The sequence below is a fragment of the Neolamprologus multifasciatus genome, chromosome 16, assembly GCF_963576455.1.
Source record: "Neolamprologus multifasciatus chromosome 16, fNeoMul1.2, whole genome shotgun sequence".
In the NCBI taxonomy this organism is placed as follows: domain Eukaryota; kingdom Metazoa; phylum Chordata; class Actinopteri; order Cichliformes; family Cichlidae; genus Neolamprologus; species Neolamprologus multifasciatus.
In genome coordinates this window covers 7,642,958-7,665,487 of record NC_140454.1, presented here as the reverse complement: position 1 = coordinate 7,665,487, position 22,530 = coordinate 7,642,958, and the positions used below count along the sequence as shown (strand labels likewise).

The 22,530-nt window shown below is 41.2% G+C and overlaps 1 protein-coding gene across 6 annotated transcripts in view; it reads right to left on the bottom strand.

Moving 5' to 3' along the window:
• Positions 1-1,238: 1,238 nt before the first annotated feature.
• The window catches only part of LOC146500188 (abl interactor 2-like), a 30,664-nt gene continuing 9,372 nt past the window's right edge, over positions 1,239-22,530 (bottom strand). Inside the window, exons 2-12 of one of the 6 annotated variants that reach the window (XM_085136542.1) lie at positions 17,620-17,787; positions 13,467-13,643; positions 12,873-12,890; positions 12,160-12,263; positions 8,073-8,225; positions 4,145-4,269; positions 3,560-3,880; positions 3,178-3,342; positions 3,015-3,095; positions 2,677-2,859; positions 1,239-2,256 (exon numbers count right to left, since the gene is read on the bottom strand). In XM_085136542.1, coding sequence (XP_084992668.1) covers positions 2,081-2,256; positions 2,677-2,859; positions 3,015-3,095; positions 3,178-3,342; positions 3,560-3,880; positions 4,145-4,269; positions 8,073-8,225; positions 12,160-12,263; positions 12,873-12,890; positions 13,467-13,643; positions 17,620-17,787 — 1,671 coding nt within the window. In that variant the 3' untranslated portion in view covers positions 1,239-2,080. The remainder of the gene's footprint in view (positions 2,257-2,676; positions 2,860-3,014; positions 3,096-3,177; positions 3,343-3,559; positions 3,881-4,144; positions 4,270-8,072; positions 8,226-12,159; positions 12,264-12,872; positions 12,891-13,466; positions 13,644-17,619; positions 17,788-22,530) is intronic. The other 5 variants (XM_085136545.1, XM_085136544.1, XM_085136543.1 and 2 more) reach the window with 5 other exon arrangements.

Genomic DNA, 22,530 nt, shown 5'->3' with positions numbered 1-22,530 from the left:
TGATGATTTGTATTCATTTTAATCTGGACAACACTTTGCGCTTAAACTTGAAAGTACATGGATATATGAATAAATACAATTATTGTTATCTGAAAATGTCAGCTTGGTATATAGGTATTAAAATAATTATTTGTAGCTACACAAGAGAGAATCTTTACCTTAAGAGCATCAAGAAAAAAAGTTTTTTTTCCCTTCAACTCAAACATCTATAGGGGAAAACTGTTTCTCATCTTATTTGTTATTTAATTTGGCATACTCTGGTTTCTGTGGTAAAACACCTCTTAAGTTACACTGTACATTAAGGACACACTGTTTTCAGGTCCAAAGTCACTTCAGTCAACAAGGGAACATTTGGTTCTTACTGGTTCTCACACACACGTGCACACAACTCTTCACACACACACATATGGCACAAAAATATCCACCTTTTTCTCAGAGTCGGTCTTACGTCCAAGCACACAGGGCTTCAGTTAAAGGGCTATTACAAGCAAAAACTGCACAGAAACATCACAACCTCCAGCCGGTCAAACAGACATCATAAAGCAAGCTGGTGAAACTACAGGAAAAAACAAAAACAAAACAGAATATGGCGAATAAAAATGTCCATTATATATCAGGCATGCAGGCAAACACACTGTAAACTTAAAAAAACAACAAACAAAAAAAAAACAAACAAAACAAAACTGATAACAGCTCCAGAATCTCCTCCTGGCAATTAGATCAGGTCCACTTTACTACACGACAACAAACCCACGATGAGGTCGGACACAGGAGAGCTTAGTTCTGCTGTCTGGTCTGACCTCGGTGATTGATCAGATCTCTTGTGGATTAGATAAAATGTTAGTTTAGTTACACACATACATTTATATCAGCCAGAACTGCCTTTGCAGCTTCATTCAACACAGAACTAACAAGAAAACTTCAGCTACCGGAAAACACACAGTTCCACTTGCAGACGTCACATCACAGCAGGATGTGGTGTGATGTTAAAGGAACTTTCTATGAGGACAGAAGCTCCGTTTTCACTGAATACTGTCCATGAAGAGAGCAGGATGGCATCCAATCAACTTGCAAAAAGGTCACTCACACAACTTCACTGAGTTTAGTGTTACTGAAGATCTTTGTGCTGTTCGCTTTCTGACTTGTAGTGTTTTCTTTTATCGTTTCCTTCATCCCAAGTTATCTCCAAGACTCCTCCCTCAGAGAACTCCTTCTTTCACCTCATAAGGCTCTTAGGATTGTTTTTTGTTTTTTTTAGGAGATTGGCACCATTAAAAGTCACGCAGGATTAGCTTTTAACAGTTCCACACTACAGTGTCCATTTGAATCAACGTCACTGGCTTATGTCTAGATTTTCAGCTCTACTATTATAAGAATCACTCTGTTGTGATCATGTCTATGATTTCTAAAAACATTTATGGACATTTAAACACATATATACTAAATGGTTTCACATCTGTATGAGAAATGGGAAAAAAGTTCCACACAACATTTGTTGCAAGAGAACAAATTTCTTATGTGAACATCTTAAAATCAATTTCTTGTGATTAAAAAAAATAAAATCAAATGTGTCCTACTCATGTCTCGATCTTCTGGGTGCAGTCATTTCTTTTGATTAGTAGGACTTAGATTATTAGGACAATTATCACTTCTGCAGCATACACACATTTGTATGACCGAGACACACCCTGAATGTGTGGCAACACCTGTACCATCAGGTCCCACTTAAACGTTCTTTTCTAAAATGTGTGTAGTCATTCTTCAGAGAAACAGAGCTGTTGCGTGGCTGGAAAGCACAGCATTTCATAATTTATTTGAATTACACTGGGTTGAAAAGAAGACACCCAAAGAACTTTACTGACTTTTTACTTGGTCTCAGGTGTTTTTAAATGAATATCTCACACCTGAAACACCTCTAAAGGTAAGCCTGTTATTGATTAAGTGGTCGTTTTATTTTCACAAGCTCTGACTTTCTTGTGACCAATTAGTGTGAATTTAAGGAGACAAATGGCAACGTGGAACAGGGTCACATTTTCCCTTCTAGTTCTTGACTGCAGCTGTGATCACAGACACGTTTGGCTCAGTCAGTGTAGTGCATGATGGACTCTACGTAGTTTCCAGGGAAGAGACCGGTGGTCGAGTTCATCACTCCTTCAAACCACCCGTCCTCGTTCTTCTTGATGACGTATATGATCGCTCCTTCTTGGAACGACAGCTCGTCCTCCTTGTCGGCCGTGTAGTCGTAGATGGCCACCACTGGAGGGCGACAAACACACCAAAGTATGATTACTAAACAGCAGAAGGTTCAGTCATTTCACCAGAAGCAGTGCAGTAAATGTAATTACATGCATTTCAGTTTTTACGCACAAATGGAAACTACTCTGTAACTGCTCACCCCTGTGACTAATGCAAAAACTAATCCAATAATATCCAAAGCAATTAATGAGTATAAAAGACATCAATACCTGACTTAAGATTTTTGGGGGAACTTTGGGAATTAGGTTTTCCGGGTAGACAACCTTAAATCCAAGTTGTGTTATTCTACCCGGAGACACAGTTTAAGGCTACATATATGAGCAACTAATTCAAGGAACACTGATGGAGTGATCTAACACAACCTCATAAACAATGCAAACTGCAAGTACTTTGTTGCCTCTGTGTATTTCTGTGGTGTACCTTTCTCTAAGTAGTTCCTGGGGGCCCACGGTGGGTCTTCTTCAGCATACGGGTCGTTATACTCCACTACTGCTGAGTCCTCCTCTTCATGCCCATCCTCAGCTGGCTGAGGAGTGGGCAGGGGCTCCTCGTGCACTACTTGGTTCTCAGTGGCAGGCTGCGGGGGAGGGGGGGCATCTGAAACTGGAGGTTGGGGATACTTTACACAACCTGAACTGAATCTGGGCTTAAAAGCTGATGATGTCATCCGTTTTGACAAACAGATGTTCACGAGAAAAATGATGTGCAGAAACATTTCTCTGATAAATTACTGAAAAAGAATCCAGATTAATACTCACTGGACTCCTGAACTCGAGCTACAAACCCCATCAGAGGAAGCTGAGGGGTGAACTGGAGCAGGGAGGGGGGCGGGGGAGAGGCTGCAAACACAAAAGACAAAACTTTACCAAACTTTCTCAGTGTGGGAGTGGAGTGACTGGTGGCTGCTTTTATACTGCATACCTGGGCTCTGGTTGTAGTAGGGACCGCCATTGACCTGATTCTGGGTTGTAATTGGCTGACCGGTCACCGATGGGGGGCGGCGGTAAGGCAGTGACCCCCCCACCTGTGGGGTTTGCTGTCGAGGCTGAGGCCGGTTCATACTGTAGAACTGAGGGACGATAGGGCCTGACCAGCAAAGAGGGGCAACGTTATAAACTCATATTTTCTTAATACACTGCGTATCAATGAATCAATGATCAATTCCATTTTAATTTTCTGTGTTAAACATGAAGGAAAGAGTTAAAGATTAGCTCCCCGGGGTGGGGATAAAATCCACAGAAACAGAGTGGAAAAAGGACGACATGGTGATGTTTGGAGAGCAGAGGTGTCCCTGAAAACTCACCTTCAGTGGGTGATGAAGAAGAGGAGGAGGAGGAAAGTGCAGGTGGAGGGGCAGGGGGAAGCAGCTCCGATTGGACTTCGGATGTGCTTGGGGAAGAGTTAGAGGGGGGGGAGGTGCCGGCGTTTGGCGCATTCGCTTGCGAGTTTGCTTGGGAAGGTGAGTTGGCATGTTGAGAAGGTGAGCTCGGCAGCAGAGGTGCGTTGGGTTGTGTTAAGGTTGTGGTGGAGGACGAGGAGGAGAAAGAGGAAGGAGTTGGGGACGGGGAAGGGGAAGAGTTAGGGGCGGTAGAGGATGAGCTAGCAGGTCCGGCAGTCGGGGAAACTTCAGGCAGAAGAAAAGGAAGGATGGAAAGGAGGAAGGAGTTAGGAAATAAGGTTAGAGGAGGGAGTGAGTGACAAATCACAAACAGCAGGGGGAGCTGAATTTCAAGCGCAGAAATTACACACAAAAATTAAGCTGTTTATATAATTTATAACTTTAGAAGGACTTTAAAATATAAAATCTTAATAGTACAAAGAGTCCAGTTAGAATTGGAGGAATGGTGGGCAGGTGTGTAGCACAGATGTGTATATTTCTGTGTGTTACCTGGGAATGTGGAGGGTGGGGAGGGTGTGGGCACAGCGATGGGAATGCCCACGCTGCCGCTGCCGCTGTTCTCCCTGCTGCTGCTCCGACTGCTGCTGCTGGGATGACTGCCTCCACTGCTACCACTGCACACACACACAGAGTGGGGGAAGTCAGGGTCCTGCATAGGGACGTGTTCCACCTTGGATTCAGTTCCAAATGGGTAAAATACCAGAATCACTGAGCTGCAAGGCCAAGTAATCTCCTATCAAACCTTTATTTCATGACTCCTCTGATAAAAGCATTCAAGCTGAAAAAGCATTGAAATGAATGTCAAATGTCCCACCTCACCACCAGTACTACAGCAGGTTCTGTGACCAATAGGATAAGATTATCCTATTGGTCCTATTATTCTATTATTAGAAACGAAACAGCAATTTCTCAAACAGGTCATAAAGCTCTTTGACTTGGCTCATGAAAGTCATACCCCCCCACCCCCACCCCCACTAATTTTGGCTACACTTAAAGACGACCTATAAGGAGAGACTATAGCAAATGTACACCTAGTATGTCTTTAAAAATTATTGGTGTAAACTGTGTGATAGGACATTGCTCTCTATGTGTGGAAAGCCCTACAAACATTCAGGTTTCGGTTTTCCATTATAAAATTAACACCCCAACAATCAGACCTCCTCTGAGCAAGTATTTGGCGACAGCGAGAAGGAAAAAAAGACTCCCTTTTAACAGGAAGAAAGCTCTGGCCGAACCAGGCCCAGGGAGGGGCAGCCAAGTGACAAGGGGGTGAGGGCAAAGAGAAGAGAGAGGACAAAAACCTCAATATTACTGATGGATGGTTCCTGGGTCACAATTAAAATGACCAAAAGTCGTATTACCAGGATTCTCACGCTTGAAGTTACATCCTATCAAAATGCTTCAACAATGCTGAAACAAAACAGTTTCAACTTAATAAAAAGGAGTTGAGCTGTCTCCTACACGATGGCAGCTGGGCACACATGGCCTGCAGCAAGCCTACATTTGGCTCAGCAGTGAATGCAGGAAACACGTCGTCTAGATGAGTGATTTTCAAAGTCTGGCCTGTGATACGGTCAGAAAGGAATAAAGGACAGGAATCATATTTATGTTATTTATTTTTAGTCATTTTGCAATTACCATTTTTTTACATAGTTTTTTTGGGTCTCTGTTCAGTTCCAAATTAGCTGTTGTTGGGCCAAAGCGTTACCTTAAATCTCAATAATTTACACTAAGCAGCTGCTTTTATTACCTTTAATTTTCCATCCATTATAAATGCAAATAGCTAATATCAGCCTGCCAATAATACAGGTCCAATATAGTTTCATATTCATATTATTTTTTCTACTTTATTCTTTCTTGCTTCCAGCCTTCGCCCTCTTACACTACGCCGTCTGGCCTTTGGCCTGGCAAGTCATTTACAACACGAACGCTAATAAAGCAGCAAACAGGAGTCACATGGCATCAGCCTCTAACTGGATGTTTTGTACACGCTCGTCTTTGCTAATAAGAATTAATGAACTGAAACAAAAGATTTGATATGAGCTGATTTCTCAGCCTCACAACCTGGAACTGGATTTAATGAGCAGAAAGGCTGTTGAGTAATTCTGCTGTGAGGAACTTATTTTTTTGCTTTATAACATTGTTAATATCATGCTTACAAAAAAAGACCTCTGAACTTGTAGACCAAGAAAACTTGATGTGTAGTATTTCACCGTTTTCCAAAATTAAACAATCAACAAAAAACAGCTCAATTTTTACACTCCAGAAAATGTAAAACAATTTAAAAAAAGTGGATATGAAACACTGACTGACTGCTTACTCAGTCATGATTTTTCAAAAGGCATAAAAAAAGAGCAACAGATAAAAGCAAACTAATATTAAAGGCAAAGGCAGCAGGGGCAGAGGGTGGCTCGCTGATGAACATGAAAAGAAAAGTGCAAAGACAAGAAACAGCAGAGCAAACAGCAGCAGAATGAGAGAGAGCTAACATCATCACAGGAGCAATGAAACCATAAACACAGCACATGCAATCTGATCAGTTTTAGAGTGACTGAGTTGAAGGTGGTGACTGGATGGGAAGGACTTGAATAGTTTGAGGCAGAGCTGTGATTGGACAAAACAGAGCCAGGCTCTAAATAATCTATACTTTTGTTTATTCATCTTTAAAATGCTACATCAGTGCTGCACAATTACTGCAAAGGGTGCCTTTTAGAGCAACCACAGACAGCATAACAAGAACGTAAATTCTGGGTCTAAAAAAGTGAACCTGCATTCTTTTTACAGAGGGAAACTCTTGTGTTTGCAGAAAGCATACTGGTTGTACAGAAATCTACAAGAAAACCACCATACATCTCTATTGCTCTGTGGCTCAATGACTAGTTCATGATGAAACTCTTTTTGTAACATTTGTGACTTTTCCAAGTGTCAGGAAAGAGGATTATGTTCATTGGCTACACACCTGTCAATCACGTTATTGGAAAGTGAGAGTCCGGTCCACCCCTTAACTGGTCATACTCTTTATCACATATAAAGAGTATGAAGAGTATAAAACACACAGATGGACAAAATGCTCAGCTCAGAAATTTCATACCAGGAGCCTGAAAGGTGGTGGTGGCTACGTCCATCTTTTATGCTGTCTGTGAGATTAACATGTAAACACTGTCAAAGACTTGAAAGAATGCAAAATTGAAAGCTCTGCTTTCAAAGTATTTGCCTCTCTCTCCTATCCAGGACACCAACAGCTACATAAACTGCAGAGGAGACAAAAGAAAACTACAAGCTGAAAATGAATGAAAGAATAAAATCAGTTAGTTGATGCTGTGAGGGTGTAAGCAGAAAGTTAGTTCTGTGTGTCCTCTGTGTTCTCTCAGCAGTAACACTAACACGTATGATTAAGTTAATAAAACAACTACATAAAATCCTTTTAGCAATGAACAGTGTATTTGAAATGAACCAAAACAAGCACGTACTCCCTGAGCATGATTGCTGAGCAAATCCACAGAGCAAACACTGGACAGCAGCAGAGAAGCCAGAGCAGGTGAACGATTACAGAGGCCTAGAGCACAGGTGTCAAACTCCAGGCCTCGAGGGCCGGTGTCCTGCAAGTTTTAGATGCGTCCTTGATCCATCACAGCTGATTTAAATGGCTAAATTACCTTCTCAACATGTCTTGAAGTTCTCCAGAGGCCTGGTAATGAGCTAATCATTTGTTTCAGGTGTGCTGATCCAGGGTGAGATCTAAAACTTGCAGGACACCGGCCCTCGAGGCCTGGAGTTCGACACCCCTGGCCTAGAGGAACGTGACCACTTTTGTACAAGACTGTATTTCTGAGGTGCCACATGAAATATGCATTTGTTTGTCAGTATCTGGAGCGATGTTTTATAGCAGATTTCATTAGATGTTCAGATTTAAGCTTCTGAAGTTGATCAAGACTATTTCAAAGGCCAATTCTTTGATTTTGTGGCTGTATGGCTATAGCTGTAGTGTGATATTGAAATCTTTCTCCCTGTATCTTCTTTTGTTGATGAAGTTAAAAGCTGGGAATGTTTTCTGCAGGATACATTTTGTCTTGAACTGAAAAATGACTCTCCAGGTGTTCTGAAATATGTTTAGTCACCGTGCAAGCCAATTAGATCAGCCGTAAATGACCAAGAATGGAAGCATGAACTAAAACACACTGCATGAGGATGAGAGAGAAAACAATCTCTCCTTTAGCTTTTTAAGCTGGTCTGTCTTAAACAAATCTGTCAGGGTGAAATATGTCTAAACAAAAAAACAACAACAAAAAAACCCGGCAGTGATTTTAAAGTTTTTCAAAGTTTTATCAATTTAGAGATGCAAAAGAATTTCAGCAGGGAAAAGGAAAAGCTCTGAATCCCATTCTGGCAGGCCACGTTTACCCACTGACCCGGCTACCTGTATGTTCGGGGTCGATGGTTGAGGGTAGCGGTGCGGGCCGGACTTGGAAGCTGTCCCCCTGCCATATTGTTTCTGGTAGGGCTGGAGACATAATCATTGGGTACAACAGGGGGGCGCACAGGCTCCAGTGTCCTGTAGGGGGAGTTCTTCCTGTACATGCAAAACGTAAGGGTGAAGACAGGGTTAATAGGGAGACAAATTTGATTGTGGTGACAAAGGATCGCTCCTGAAAGTAACATTAAATTGCCACAAGCACACTTAAAGCATCAGTACTGATATGCAAGTACACCTTAATTCTGCAAGTGAGCTAGCTATAGCCTCCTTCCTGCTGTGGAACAAAAAGAATAAAATCGGTAAAGGTCATGTTCAAAGGCCAGTGTGTATTTTTAGAGAAATACAATTCCTCCCGCGTCACAGAGCTGTATGTAGAGAATAAGGACGAATGAACGCCAACAGAGGAAAACAAAAAACTGACTAAAATCAGAGTGAAACAATGGATCAGCACAATAAATGTCACTTACTGCATACACATAACACAAAGCAGGCACAGCGTCCACCTGGTTAACTCCTCCTCACGAATAATTACACAGTTATATCCAATATTTCAACAACCTATGAGTCATGTAATGCACCAGCAGTTATCACTGTATGCAAAAGAAAAAGACTGCATGATTTCCAAGCAGATTTACAGCCATTTATTTGGACTTTCTTTTGGGGTTTCCCATTTATGTCTATTCTGTCTGCAAAGGATTCTGTTATTTCACCAAGTTTAAAGCCCGCAGTGTTAATCCAATCCGATTAACACTGGTGCTAAAGAAAGAACAGTCAAACTTAGACGGTGAAAACTCTCTGAATCATCTGGGTTGTTATTTATGTGAGTGTGAGTCGTCAGAAGGCCTGTTGATTACAGCATTACGCCAGCTCACTGCTGTGATTTGTTCCTCGTCTCTCCACGCACATTTGTGTTAGAGTGTGTGTGTGTGTGTACAGACATTTGGCTTGTGCACCAAAGTTCCAGCCAAGTGCTGAGCTCCTTCTGCTCCCTCATCCTAAGGAACGCAAACACTTTCTCATCTTATTTGTTGTCATACTGCACCAAATGTCAGACTTGTGGACGTTAGGTTTAAAAAGTAGAATTATTTAAATAACAAAGAACTAGGCAGCTACCTATTCCTAACTTCTGTGTTGCTTATGGAATGAGACTGCAGTAGCGCAACATTGTAAGACTGTGTTGCATTACGGGTTGTTTGCAGTCTTGTGATAATCTTTGGCTAGAAAAAATCCTGCCGTGCTCTTCAACATGGTACAACAGGTGGCTGATCAGCAGGTTACAGGAAATAGGAAGCAACGCAGCAGACAACACAGACTGAATGTGTTGCCACCTATCAGCCTACCTGCTGCACACAGACAATCAAAGTATTGCAATAAATATTGTAATAAGGTAATGCAGCAGCACGTAAGTTAACTCCTCTAACCGGAGTCACTGACCTGGAGCTCTTAGGTTTGTTATTGCTGTTGGAGCCTTTTGAGCATTTTCATGGAATTTTCCCACCATTATCACTTAGTAACTGATGTGGACATTCCAAGAAGCTTGTGGTTCTCTTTTGGTGAATTTGATTTTACATGGATGTAGCTTCCAAAAGTGAAGCCAGTAAATACATAAATACAAACCTGCATCCCTTTTTTTGGCCACCAGCGGATGATACCTGTGGTTAGAAAAAGGCTAATGGTCCTATAGAAGTCCGTGGAGAAATCAACCAAAAGAGGTTTAGAAAGTAGGATTATCCAGGAAATGCTTATTGGTTAGCAACATGTGACTGACAAGTCGTTAGCCAGTTAGTGTGTGGTTTCCTGGTAACATCCACACCTTGGTTGTCAAGTATCACAATACCAAGAGGGTGACGTCAGGTCAAGATGCTCATGTGAATCTCGTAGTAACTTTATACTGTCTCTGGCTGTATTCACAAAGCTGCCTAGCGTTAGCTACTAATTAGCTAATAAGCACTCCATCATTTTAATCCAAATACAAGAACTTGTGGCTCAGAAGTACCAGCATGTTGGAAGGTCCAAGCTAAAGCCTCAAAATGTTGGGTCAAAATCAACAGCCAACATAACAGTGGTTACATCCATCTTTTATATTGTCTATGGTATATAGACTTATGTGTGTTGTGCTAGCTAATTCAGCACACCTTCCTTTAATGGGTACACATGTTGAATACATCTCAGCGAATAACAGGCCCACAGCTAGCTCACCAACTCTACTGGTTACATATATTTGCCAGAAGTATCAGGTTATGAATATCTACAGGCATATACAGACAAATGTGATAATAATCTCTTTCTCAAAATGTTACACCTTTGTTAAAAACAGACAGTTAATAACCAAAAATGGCATTGGACCATGTGACAAAGTGGCTAGGACTGAATTCATTTACCATTTGTCACTTGCATATATTGTTATTTTGTGTTCTGTTATCTTATAGTCTATCATAATGCTTTAATGTAAACACAGCACATGTAACCTTGGCTCTACATACTACTACATACTCTGTTTGTGGAGTAGCATAACATAAGCAGCATGGAAAGTGATAGGAAGACAGCATCTGCGGACTGTTCAAGTTTCTTTACAGACCACCCAATATTTACTCAAGAAAGCTGGACCCAGAGAAAGTAAGACAATGGGAATAAATAAGGAATAAGGAATGAGAAAGTTAAAAAAAGAGAGGAAGGAGTGAAATCAAGATGAAGATAAGGAGATAAGGAGAGAGAAAGAAGGAGGGCTACAGCTGGGTGACCTAGATGTTTGAGGGGAGAGAACACAACAAGCTTTCACAACGCATGACGTTATTCCTCTGTGTGTGTGTGTGTGTGTGTGTGTGTGTGTGTGTGTGTGTGTGTGTGTGTGCGTGCGTGTGTGTGTGTCATTCCCTTCTGCCGGGTCAAATCTGTAATAAGCTTGCAGCAGGACGCTCCATCCTTCCACAAGACACAAACACACACAATCTGCAGCAGGTTCACACATGCACACGACTTATCTCAAAGTCAATTCAGAAAACAACACATCTGTGAGAGCAGATTTATCTTATCAGTCCATTTATATTGAAATTGGGATGCTGTGTAAAAACCACATAAAATCAGAAAGCAGCAACCTGCAAATTTCAAACCAATATTTTATTCACAACGGAGCGTATGAAGGAGATTTTACCATTTCATGAAAAATATGGAATCACTAAATATGTCTCCAAACATTGGGGTGGGGGTGAGGGGGCATTAAAGGTATCATTTACTTTTCCAAGTTAGTGGCATTAGAAGGAAAAACAGGAGGAATATTTTCCAACTAATTATGTTAATTGGCAACAGGTCAAAAATATACTTGGGAATAAAAGACGGGCAGAGGTTAGTATTTCGAAATAATCTTCTTCAATGTAAAATTACAAAGACTTGAATATTTCATCATTTACAGCAGTGGTCCCCAACCCCTGGGCCTCGGACCGGTACCGGTCCATGAGTCGTTTGGTACCGGGCCGCGAGAGTTGAGGCTCAGGTGTGAAATGTATAGTTTTCAGTGTCATTTTGTTATCGTTTTTATCGTTAACTCTGTTTTCCTGGGTCTTTTCACGTGTGTTATGAATAAATCTTTTTTCAGACAAGAGAGAGACAACAGCTGGTCTCCTCAGTTCCCAGATGTTTACAGACTGTTGAGGTTGCTACACAATGAAAACATGTAAACATGGTCCCGTCCCAACTTTTTTCCAAAATGAGCTAATATTTTTCATGAAATAGAAAATGGTCACAGTTTAAACATCTGCTATGTTTTATATGTTCTACTGAGAAAAAAAAATATGGGGTTATGAGATTTGCAAATAAATGCATTCTCTTTTTGTTTACATTTTACGCATCATCACAACTTTTCCAAAATTGGATTTGTATCCCATGGAGGCCATACTACTCACACATTTAAGAAAAAAAATACACAGAACATTCACTTATATAAAACCATGGAAGCACAAAGGATACAAGGTAAATACTAGTAAGGGAAAGAAGATACATATGTGGGAGTGTGAGTGCTAGGCTGTGTACATACCCCAAGATGCCCTTGCCTGCCCTCGGAGGGCTGGGCGGTTTTTGTGTGGGAGGGTTGGACCGAGACAGACCCGCTCCAAGTTTCGTGTTCGGCTGACCATTCACCTGTGAGAACAAACCGTGTTAATGCTCAGCGCTCAGCTCAGGCCTTTCACAGAGCCAACATATCAGTAGCTAGCCAAAACAACAATCACCCCTGTGCAGCTCACCCCATTCTGCTGAAACAGCTTTAAAACATCAGGTCCTAGAGTCCACCTCTGACCGTGTCCTATGATACTGGGTAGAATGATTTATAAGTCCTTTAAGACCTTCAGGACTCATTCGAACATGTTCCAACACTAGCTGTCACTTCACGGTTGGACAGCAGGCAGGCTGTGCATTAAATAATACATTTATGAAAGGCACAGGACTCATTAACCAGGCTGCTATGATTTTTATATGAGAACTTATTAAGCATTCAATAGATTTTTATGACCAGGTGAAAATTGGCATGAAGAAAGGGGCCGAGTGTTAAGAGACAGAGGGAGGAAGAGGAAGCTGATTCTAGCATATTTTGCTGCTTGGTTTGTTGACCACTGCAGTAATAGCACAGTAGTCACTTTCTTCGATCATTACTGCATTTATTGCTTTTCTAACGGCATTTTCCACATTACACAATTTCCTTCATTTATCACACACACTTCTAATCTGTGTAGGTGTCTTGTGCATCCTTACCTTGAACCTCAGCAACCACTTAATATGCCAATGACAGCAAATAGAAGAGAAAAGAAGAGTCAGGGTAGTCTAAAGGTTAGTTACAGTGCAACAGTGCCATGCGAATACCAGCAGCCATTAGAGACAAAGGGCAGAAATCTAGATGAAGAAGAGCTGGTGGACAGAAAAGTGAGGACAGTGAGGAAGAGGAGTGCGGTTAAAGAAATAATTGTGAAAGCACAATGCCTAGATAATTATTGCTACTTATCCTAAATAAAAACTATTTATTTACAAGTGCACACTCTACATGCTTAGAGAAAAACCGCGGCTCACTCAGTTATACACGTAAACATGTAATTTCTATCCAATTCTTTTTAAAGAGATTTTTAAAAATGTATTTCTTATTAATAGATATGCAAACCTGGCACAGAGATATTCATTCAAGAGTTTACTAATGCTTGCAATACATAAAAAAAGAAGAGTAAAATAGAAAAGGTGGTACATGCACACGCTTGAGTGCACGGATGAGAATCTGTGTAATCATTTATAAACACTTGAATATGCGAGTTCATATAAACGGATGTTATTACATTCCTTCCTCATTACTCTGCCTACCTTGACTCCATGCCCAATATCATCCAGGACGCTGTAATCGATGGGCTTCCTGATGTAGCGCACTGGCCTCTCTGGATTGGGTGGAGCTACAATTTTATGAGCGCGAGACGTGTTTTTATTGGTGGTCAGGATGCCGATCTCCCGCCTCGCTACCTTCTCCTTGTGAATGTCAACGGTCTGGAAGAGGAAAAATGAAGGACGAGCAAATTAAGAAAAAAACAAATCACAAAAAAATAGCACTCATTTTAATGTGTCAGTGCTCCAAACTGAAAAGTGGATAAATGAATTGCTCCGGTGTGGACGCAGCTTAAGCTAGTAGCACCAACATAAATGCAATACCAGTGAGTTTAGTTGAGGTTAGAAGAAACTTTTTTAAATTGCGCTATAAATTATTATTATCACTTTGACCTTCAGATAATTCTATTGACCTTGAAGGAGAGGTCAGAGGTCAAATGTGACATATTTTAAATTTTTTATACGACGCTTTCTATATGTTGACAACACACCAAACACTTGTAAGACTTCTAAGTTCTAAGGCTTTTTGTCCATTTTTGACCAATAAACCTTAAGCTGACCTTCAAGACCTTGGTGGATATGAGAAAAACTTTAATACAATATCGTGGCTCAAGAGTTGGGAGTTCGCCTTGTAATCGGAAGGTTGCCGGTTTGAGCCCCGGCTTGGACAGCCTTGGTCGTTGTGTCCTTGGGCAAGACACTTCACCCATTGCCTACTAGTGGTGGTCAGAGGGCCCAGTGGCACCAGTGTCCGGCAGCCTCGCCTCTGTCAGTGCGCCCCAGCTGTGGCTACAACGTAGCTTACCATCACCAGATGACTGGATGTGTAAAGCGCTTTGGGGTCCTTAGGGACTAGTAAAGCGCTATACAAATACAGGCCATTTATTACAATGAGCGTACTCTACACACCTACAAAGTTTTATCAGTATTCATTCAAAGCTTTTCCAGCTATCATATTTATAAAGCTTGGATCCAGCGTTTTACCAAATACATAACCTCCTTGGCAGAGGTAATAATCACAATCAATCACGTTTAAATGGGAGTTTTGAAAAAAATTACTCAGGATTAAAACTTTGACATTAACAGTTTTCTCTGCTAAATTAAGCTTCTTGTTTAATTAAGATGTTGATGCATGATGAGAGTCATTCTTAAGCAAGTGCAAACTTCATGCAGCATATTTCCCCTTGTTGAGTGAGGGACATACTCATTACATGTTTTAGTCTAGAACAGAAACCTGTACACTTCTGTGTGTATTAGAAGTGCACCACAGTGATGGTGTTCTGAATCGCTTTGGTCCTGGATGTTCCTTTCACTTCAAAATTATTACTGGAAACACTGATCATACTCTGCTCGCTCTAGTGCTCCATTAATCACAGCCTTCCAACAGCGTGCAGCGCGTCTTTATTTTAATCCCTCAGAAGGCTGCAATGTATTTCGCAAACAATAATTCTTATTGTTTTAAAGAGCTGCTGCATGGCCAGTGGGTCCCATGTGTGGTGGTGTCCTTGCAGATCAGCCCGAGCAGCTTCTGACCAAACAGTGAAGTTAATGCTCACATGATAGGTTTATGGCATCTCCTCTCTGACGCACACACAGACACGCAGAAGAAACACTGCAGCGCCACAGCCGAGACAGAGAACCCAAGTGGTTAAAGGAAAGTGTTTTTCTAGATATGACAACAGCTGTCAAAACTTTGGCAGGTGGAGAGCCATGAAGAAACCTGTTAAAAGAAGCTGAAGGGAAGTGCTCCTGTGTACCCCATGGTTGTTTTAAGCACAGACTGTGCAATGGAATAAAGAACAAGCTAACAGGAGAGCTGTCTGTGTGTAGATAAAATGATTCTTTAATTTTTAAACATGAAGTTTTGAAACTTTGCTGCAGGCTGACAGCAGCTGCCTCCTCTCTCCAGAACAATGACACCTACAGCCTGCAGGGGGAGAAATGCCATTTATTCCACTACACTACTAAACTTATCCTAATTATTTTGCAGATTTAGACTCATAATACAAACTCCAAATTGTCATGCTGCCTGCGAAAACCAGGCTAAAGGCCAACATTCTTATTTTTTTATTTGTTTTGGAAAAGGTGATAAATAACGATATATGTTATTGCAATACTCAAAATGCTAAAAATCACCACAATCGCATTGTGAGTGAAGTATTGTGTGTGTGGGGTGTTGGGTAAGTCCCACCTCTTGTCGAGAGGTTTGTTGGACGAGGATTTGGTTTATTTATTTGCAGTTATAGTCCAACCAGGTTAATCTACATTGTAGTGACAGCTTTGAGAGTCATCTGCACACTGAAGTTGAGATAATTGTTTGGCTCAGTCTGCATTTCTCGATGGCTTTTCCCAGGCTAAGTAGAAGTCTACTAATAAATTATGCTGTATTATGACAGATAACACTCTCCAGCAGTATATAATCTATTAGCCAGTTTTTTCAAAGGTCAGTAAAAGTGTATTTGATTGTTTTAGAGCAGAGATGATGAACTCCCACGGCAATCGAAACAGAGCATCCGGCCTGCGCTACAAGCACGCCGGGACATCTCTACCTCACCTTCCACGACTCCTATCGGCCGCAGCAGCATGCAAATGCAAAATGGATTTTTAAAAGATCATCTCAGTGCAATTCCTCACCGCATGAAGCGTTCGCCTACACAACAGATGTGACTGTGTCTCACAGAACAGAAAGCGGCAATTATGACGTGCGACCACAGCCTGGCCCGATATAACAGGGACAGAAGCATCTCATTATTTCTGCTTACAGAGCATTCCGATTATACTAATTATTCGGAGGTCCGACGAGGAGAATGGAGCCCCTGTACCACTGAAAACTACGATTATTCCTCAAAGCAGACAGTTGCTCTGTGAAGAGACTGTTGAGGATTTAAACACTCAGTGAATGAAAATAGCTCTTTTCTCAATAGAGTGCACTGAGCGACGTGTCAGCTCAGAGTTTTTCTAGGAACAGGAATAAGTTGGACACAGCTGCAGTGTGAGATGTGTGGGTGCAGAGTGTTGTGTAAGCCTGGCAGCACCACACACTTTCACTTCACTGTTGGGTGCAATCACACTTACAGGTGGTTTTATTCATCCAAGCAGCTGACAGAAACAAAATTAGAGCTCTGTGTTCTTTGTCCTCCAACAGTTAGGACATAGTGATTACTGTTCAGTTACTATAGCATCCAATATGCAAGTCATGTAAACAAGATTAAAAGAACCCCTGCAGGAGAAACAGGAACACTGGTATCACATTTTAGAGTCTTCGTGGATTTGACGGTGATCATACACAGAATTACGTTTGCATATTAACCTGGTTCAAAAACGCCCCGTCTCCGTGATTCCAACATTACCCATTAACATTTAAAGGTATAAGTGTTTTTCACTTCACAGACAGAGCCGAGAGTGCACAGTAGCCTTTTAACGCTTCTCTGAAAACAGCTCCCTGCTGCTGCTGAAAAAGATGTTCTTATGCCGATAGAGTGAAACAAACGCGGTTTGAAGTTGTAGTCAGACAGCCAAACCCTGAGCTGAAGCTCATTATAAAACTCAAAGCAAAGAGGAGCCGCACATTCTCTCTCCAGAGACACCGTAAACATTGTGTCTATGTTTTCATTGCATACACCATCATAAAAAATACAGATTTAAAGATTGTTTGATGCTTTAACCCTGAACCCTAAAAAAAACATTACCAATCAAAGCCTGTTTATCTTAGTATAGTGTGTACAGAAAAAAAAGGGCTAGTTTCTCCACCATAGCCGCTTTCTGCTAATAATTTGACCTCTTTTCACTGTTACTGCTGAACATTCTGCATTTTTGCCTCCTATTTGTAAGCTCAAACTCCTTCTGGGCTGCTGAACATAAATGCATTCATACATGATTGCATGTTCTGTCCTTTCATTTAGGTGTATAATTTTATGCATTGTGTGTACCAGTGTCTTTGTATATGGGCATTCCTGCTCACAAACTTCATATTTTAGACCATGTTTACAGTTTGAGACCTTCAGCGTGCGTCTGTACGCCTGACTTGGATAACAAAGGCAGTGCGAGGAGGAATTTTCATTAAACGTCATCCCTCACACGCACAAAGCGGCTGTTTAATCCTCTAAGAAGAAATGAGAACATTCAAAGTTCAGCGGACCTGTGAAATGTGGTTGACGGAGCTCTCCATGCGGCGCAGTTGTGAGGCCTGGATGTCCAGCATCTGTAGCACATTGTTGGCCAGCGTGTTGATGAGGTAGGCGACACTGGCCAGAGACTGTGTGGTGTAGCTCTTTGTTTCCTCCAGCGCCCGCTCCTTGTCTGCAGACTGCGGGGAGAGCGGAGACAGATTCAGGACAGGAGTCACAGAGTGCAACCGTTTTACTCACAGACACAGACAGAAAAATGAAGCTTGGAAATGAGAAATATCACACAAACGTGGGGCTGATAAAACGGATGAGGATTTTTCAGACTAGAAATGTTCTATTACATGCCTTGCTTGCCCAGTTATGCTCAGGTGGACCTCGTTTGGCTAACTCCCTACTTAGTATGAATTTATGACGCGAATAACTAGTTGATCTGTGAAGCCTAGTTTGCAACAAATCAATGAAATACCACAAAAATAGTGAGAAATATCAAAACTAGTCCTCACAGTAACAGACATACACATGAATAAAACCCTTATGATTTCTGCTGGAATGTCACAGTCAGCATTTTATCGAGAGAAGCTGGCAGAATGTGTGTGTGTGTGTTTGCATGACTGCACGTGTCAGCGTGCATCAGCAACTACATGTGCGAGTTCACGTGTGCACTGTATGTATAAAGAGAGTGTGTGCATGTTTGTAAATCTCTGTGAGGACCAACATGTGATTTATAACTTAGGATCGAGGACATATGTGGGAAGTGAGGTCATTTTGGCTGTTCCTCACTTTTAAAATACGCCCTCCAACTGATCAGGGGAGTTATAATTTATGTTATATAAAGGTCAGTGTTGAGCTGAGGGGCAAGGGAATTATGGTCCCCACGACTACAGAAAGCCCAACATGTGTGTGTATAATTGCTGAAACACAATGTAGGTCAGTGCAAACTCATTCACGCCCGAGGTTGACAAGAAACACACTGACATCTATGTGTGCCTCTGTGTTACACACGTACTCTCTCACACACTTATAGAGACTTGAAAAATATTACAATAGACAACACCAATGCAAACACACACAAAGAGTTTGTGTCATAGGTTTAGATGACCCAGAGCCCTACATTCAGTCGCAGAGTCTAAACCATTAAAACTTCTTCAGTGACAGTGAAAACACTGAGAAGTGGTGTCACGAACCTCAAAGCAAACCAGCAAGTGGTTCACCAAGACACAATGCTGCATTTGAAGTCGCTATTGTTACAGCGTAAAAACAAAAACCGCACGCCGAAGTCATAATAATAATAATAATAATGATAATAATGGATTGGATCTATATAGTGCTTTTCAAGGCACCCAAAGCGCTTTACAATGCCACTATTCATTCACTCTCGCATTCACATAATAAACTATGTGTGAGAGCAGAGCAAAAAGAAAAGAGAACAGCAGGTGTTACAGAGGCTCAAGCGGTGACCTCTGCCCTCAGCGAGCTGTGCAGCACTTTCCAGCCGTTTTAGGTGACGCCTGCTGTGACGGCTCAGCTCAGTGTTTTAACACTTCGAAGAGCACAGTGAGATTTTATTTTCATATTTTACATTCCAAATGGGTAGACGGGGAACTTGTAGCAAGTTCCATTTTTTTAACATTATATTTTTGTCACCGTGAGGGCTCGAATTCTCTGCCGTCTGCCTTATTAATGCTTCATGTGCTGATTCTAGGAATCTGGCAGTCTATTTGATTTATGAGACATAACATTTCTACATATAGGTTGTGGACATCCCAGTGTAGTGTAATGGTGATCTTGTTTAGTGTTATCTGCTTAAATCAGGTCAAAATAAAGGCCACAAGTTACACAGTGTAACAGTAACTGATTATCAGCAGTATGTCGAGGCTGCGGATGTCTGCACACTAAATTTATCACTGCTCCTCATTTCATCCATCACTCCATCCATGCATTTTCAATTACTTATCCAGATCCAGATACAGAGGCATTCCCAAGCCAGCTGTCCCCACTCCCATGCCCCCACACCTTGATAGGGAACAATGATATTTTAATTACTCTTAATTAAATTCCTAAAAATGGAATACAGTGATTTGTTTAAAATAAAAAGAAATCAATCAAAATTTATTTATATAGCACATTTTAAAGACTGAAGTACACAAAAGTGCTTTCCAGTAAAACCATGATACAGATAAAAATCACAATATAAAATACAAATTACAGATATAAAATATAAAATAATTACATAATCTAAATGCAAAGCCAGATGTAAATTACCCTAATTAGCCTGGAATGCCAGGTTAAACAAGTACGTTTTTAGACGTGATTTAAAAGATTGAATAGAATCTGATGCGCGGATATGAAGAGGAAGAATATTCCATAACCTGGGTGCAGCAACGGCAAAGGCACGGTCTCCTCTGGTCTTCAGCAGAGACCTAGGTTGCACTAAGAGCAGTTGGCCCGATGATCTTAGTGCTCTCTGAGGGCTATACAGACAGAAGAGATCAGCTAGGTAGTCAGGTGCCATATTATTTAGGATTTTATAAGTAATCAATAAAATTTTAAAATCAATTCGATATTTAATAGGAAGCCAATGTAAGTTGGCCAGAACAGGGGTGACAGAATCATACTTTCTAGTGCCAGTTAAGAGACGTGCTGCGGCATTTTGGTACAACTGCAATCGCTGAAGGAGGGAAGATTGGAGGCCCAAGTAGAGAGAATTACAATAATCTAGTCTTGAAGTGATGAAAGCATGAATGAGTTTCTCCAGATTGTTGCGTGGTATATAAGGTTTAGCCTTAGAAATTAGGCGTAGTTGGTGGAAGCTGGTTTTCTAGTTTGAAGGAACTATCCATGGAAACTCCAAGATTCCTAGCAGCACCAGTGAGGTGATTAGCAACAGGCCCGAGTGTACCAGTCAGTTGCCCCAGAGGCATATTTCTATCAAAAACAATAATTTCTGTCTTCTTTGGATTTAAATCGCGTCACAGCACCGAAACTGCCCTACTAAGAGTTTTCAATGACCTCCTTCTAATCGCTGACTCCGGGCGCTCTGCGGTCTTAGTTCTATTAGATTTGACTTCAGCCTTTGACACGGTTGACCATGATATTCTTTTGGCAAGGTTAGAACAAGTAGCAGGCCTTAAAGGAAATGTTCTCTCATGGTTTAAATCATATTTTTCTGAGAGGTCGTTCTCTGTTATGATGGGAAAATATTCCTCTTCTTCTGCCATTTTTCGCTGTGGTGTGCCCCAGGGCTCGGTGCTGGGTCCTGTGTCGTTTTTTCTGTACATGCTGCCCTTGGGCTCCATTTTTGAAAAACATAATGTCTCTTTTCACTGCTATGCTGATGATATTCAAATCTACCTCCACCTGACTGGGGATGTTTCATCTTCACTCCATCTTCTGTTTGATTGTCTGAGGGATGTCAAAGACTGGTTATCACGTAACTCTCTTACTTTAAATGAAGACTGGAATTTATCACTTATACCGTTTCTCTCTAAATGGGTCTGTAGTTGCTGAAGCACTATTTTCTCTAAAGTTTTTGACATGAAAGGGAGTTTAGAAATCGGCCTGTAATTTGCTAGAGTGTTACGATCAAGGCTGCTTTTCTTGATAACAGGTTGCACGACTGCATGTTTAAAGACAGTCGGAACACAGCCAGATAACAGTGATGAGTTCATTAAAAATAAGATACAGGACCCGATTGTATTCAATCCATCCTTAATGATACGAGAAGGAATAATGTCATGCAAAGAATTTGAGCTTCTCAGGTTATCAATTATTTCATTTAAAGTCGAGAACGACACAGGTTCAAACTATTGAAAAACTGTTGAACATTCGGAAACTGGGGCTTGATTTACTACCGGAGAATGTGGGGCCCTTAACACTGAGATCTTATCTATAAAATGATTTAGAAATTTTTCGCAGAGGGCCGGGGAGGCACCCATTGAAACATCAGAGCAAGGATTAACCACTGAGTTAAAGATTTTAAACAGAAATAGTCACCACCTTTTTTTGACTGAAGCTGTTTTCAAACACGCACTGCAGCACTGACCTTTTCTAGCACTTATCTGAGAGCACAAATATTGGTTTCAGTCAGATGTGGTGTTAAACGGTTTTTCACCTGCCAGCTCGGGGCATTTCTGATGGCACCGATGTGGGAACTGTACAGACTACATCCAGAAGTGAGAATATGGGAGACAAAGGCTACGTTCACACTGCAGGTGAAAGCGCATCAATTCCGACTTTTTTGACCCTATGCGACCCATATCCGATCGTGGTATGACCGTGTGAACAGCTCAAATCCAATATTTTCAAATGCGACCTGGGTCACTTTCGTATGTGGTACTCAATCAGATACATAGCTGATGTTTTAGAAAGCGACTGCTGTTTGAACGGCCATGTCGCATTAAATCCGTCTTTTACGTCACTGACACAAGACAGACGCCAATTATCAGCACCGGAGAAGTGCCCGAGAAGACAACATGAACCATCCAGTGTAGATGTCAGTGAAACTGTTGGGAAGACAACGTTGGAGAAACATGAACATTTTATTTGTACTGTATAATCTGCAGATTCTGACAGAAATCTGCAACTATCCTTTGAAGCACCGCTCCTCTAAAACAGCAATAAGGATCATTATCAGGCCATATGTAAATAACAAAATAACTTCATAACTTAAAGCAAAATTGGAAAACGTAAAGTCTGAAACAGTTTGGTCTGGGTCTAAACAGAGCGCGTTGTGTGTGACGTTAGGGGTGTGCGATATGACCAAAATCTCATATCGCGATATAAGACATCTATCGTCCGATAACGATATAAATCACAAAGATTTTACATTTTCTGTCAATTCTGTGACTCTCGGTTAGCTCGACTTGCGTGAAAGTTGAATGTTTTAACAGATGCATGAAACGATACATTGTTAGACATAAGTT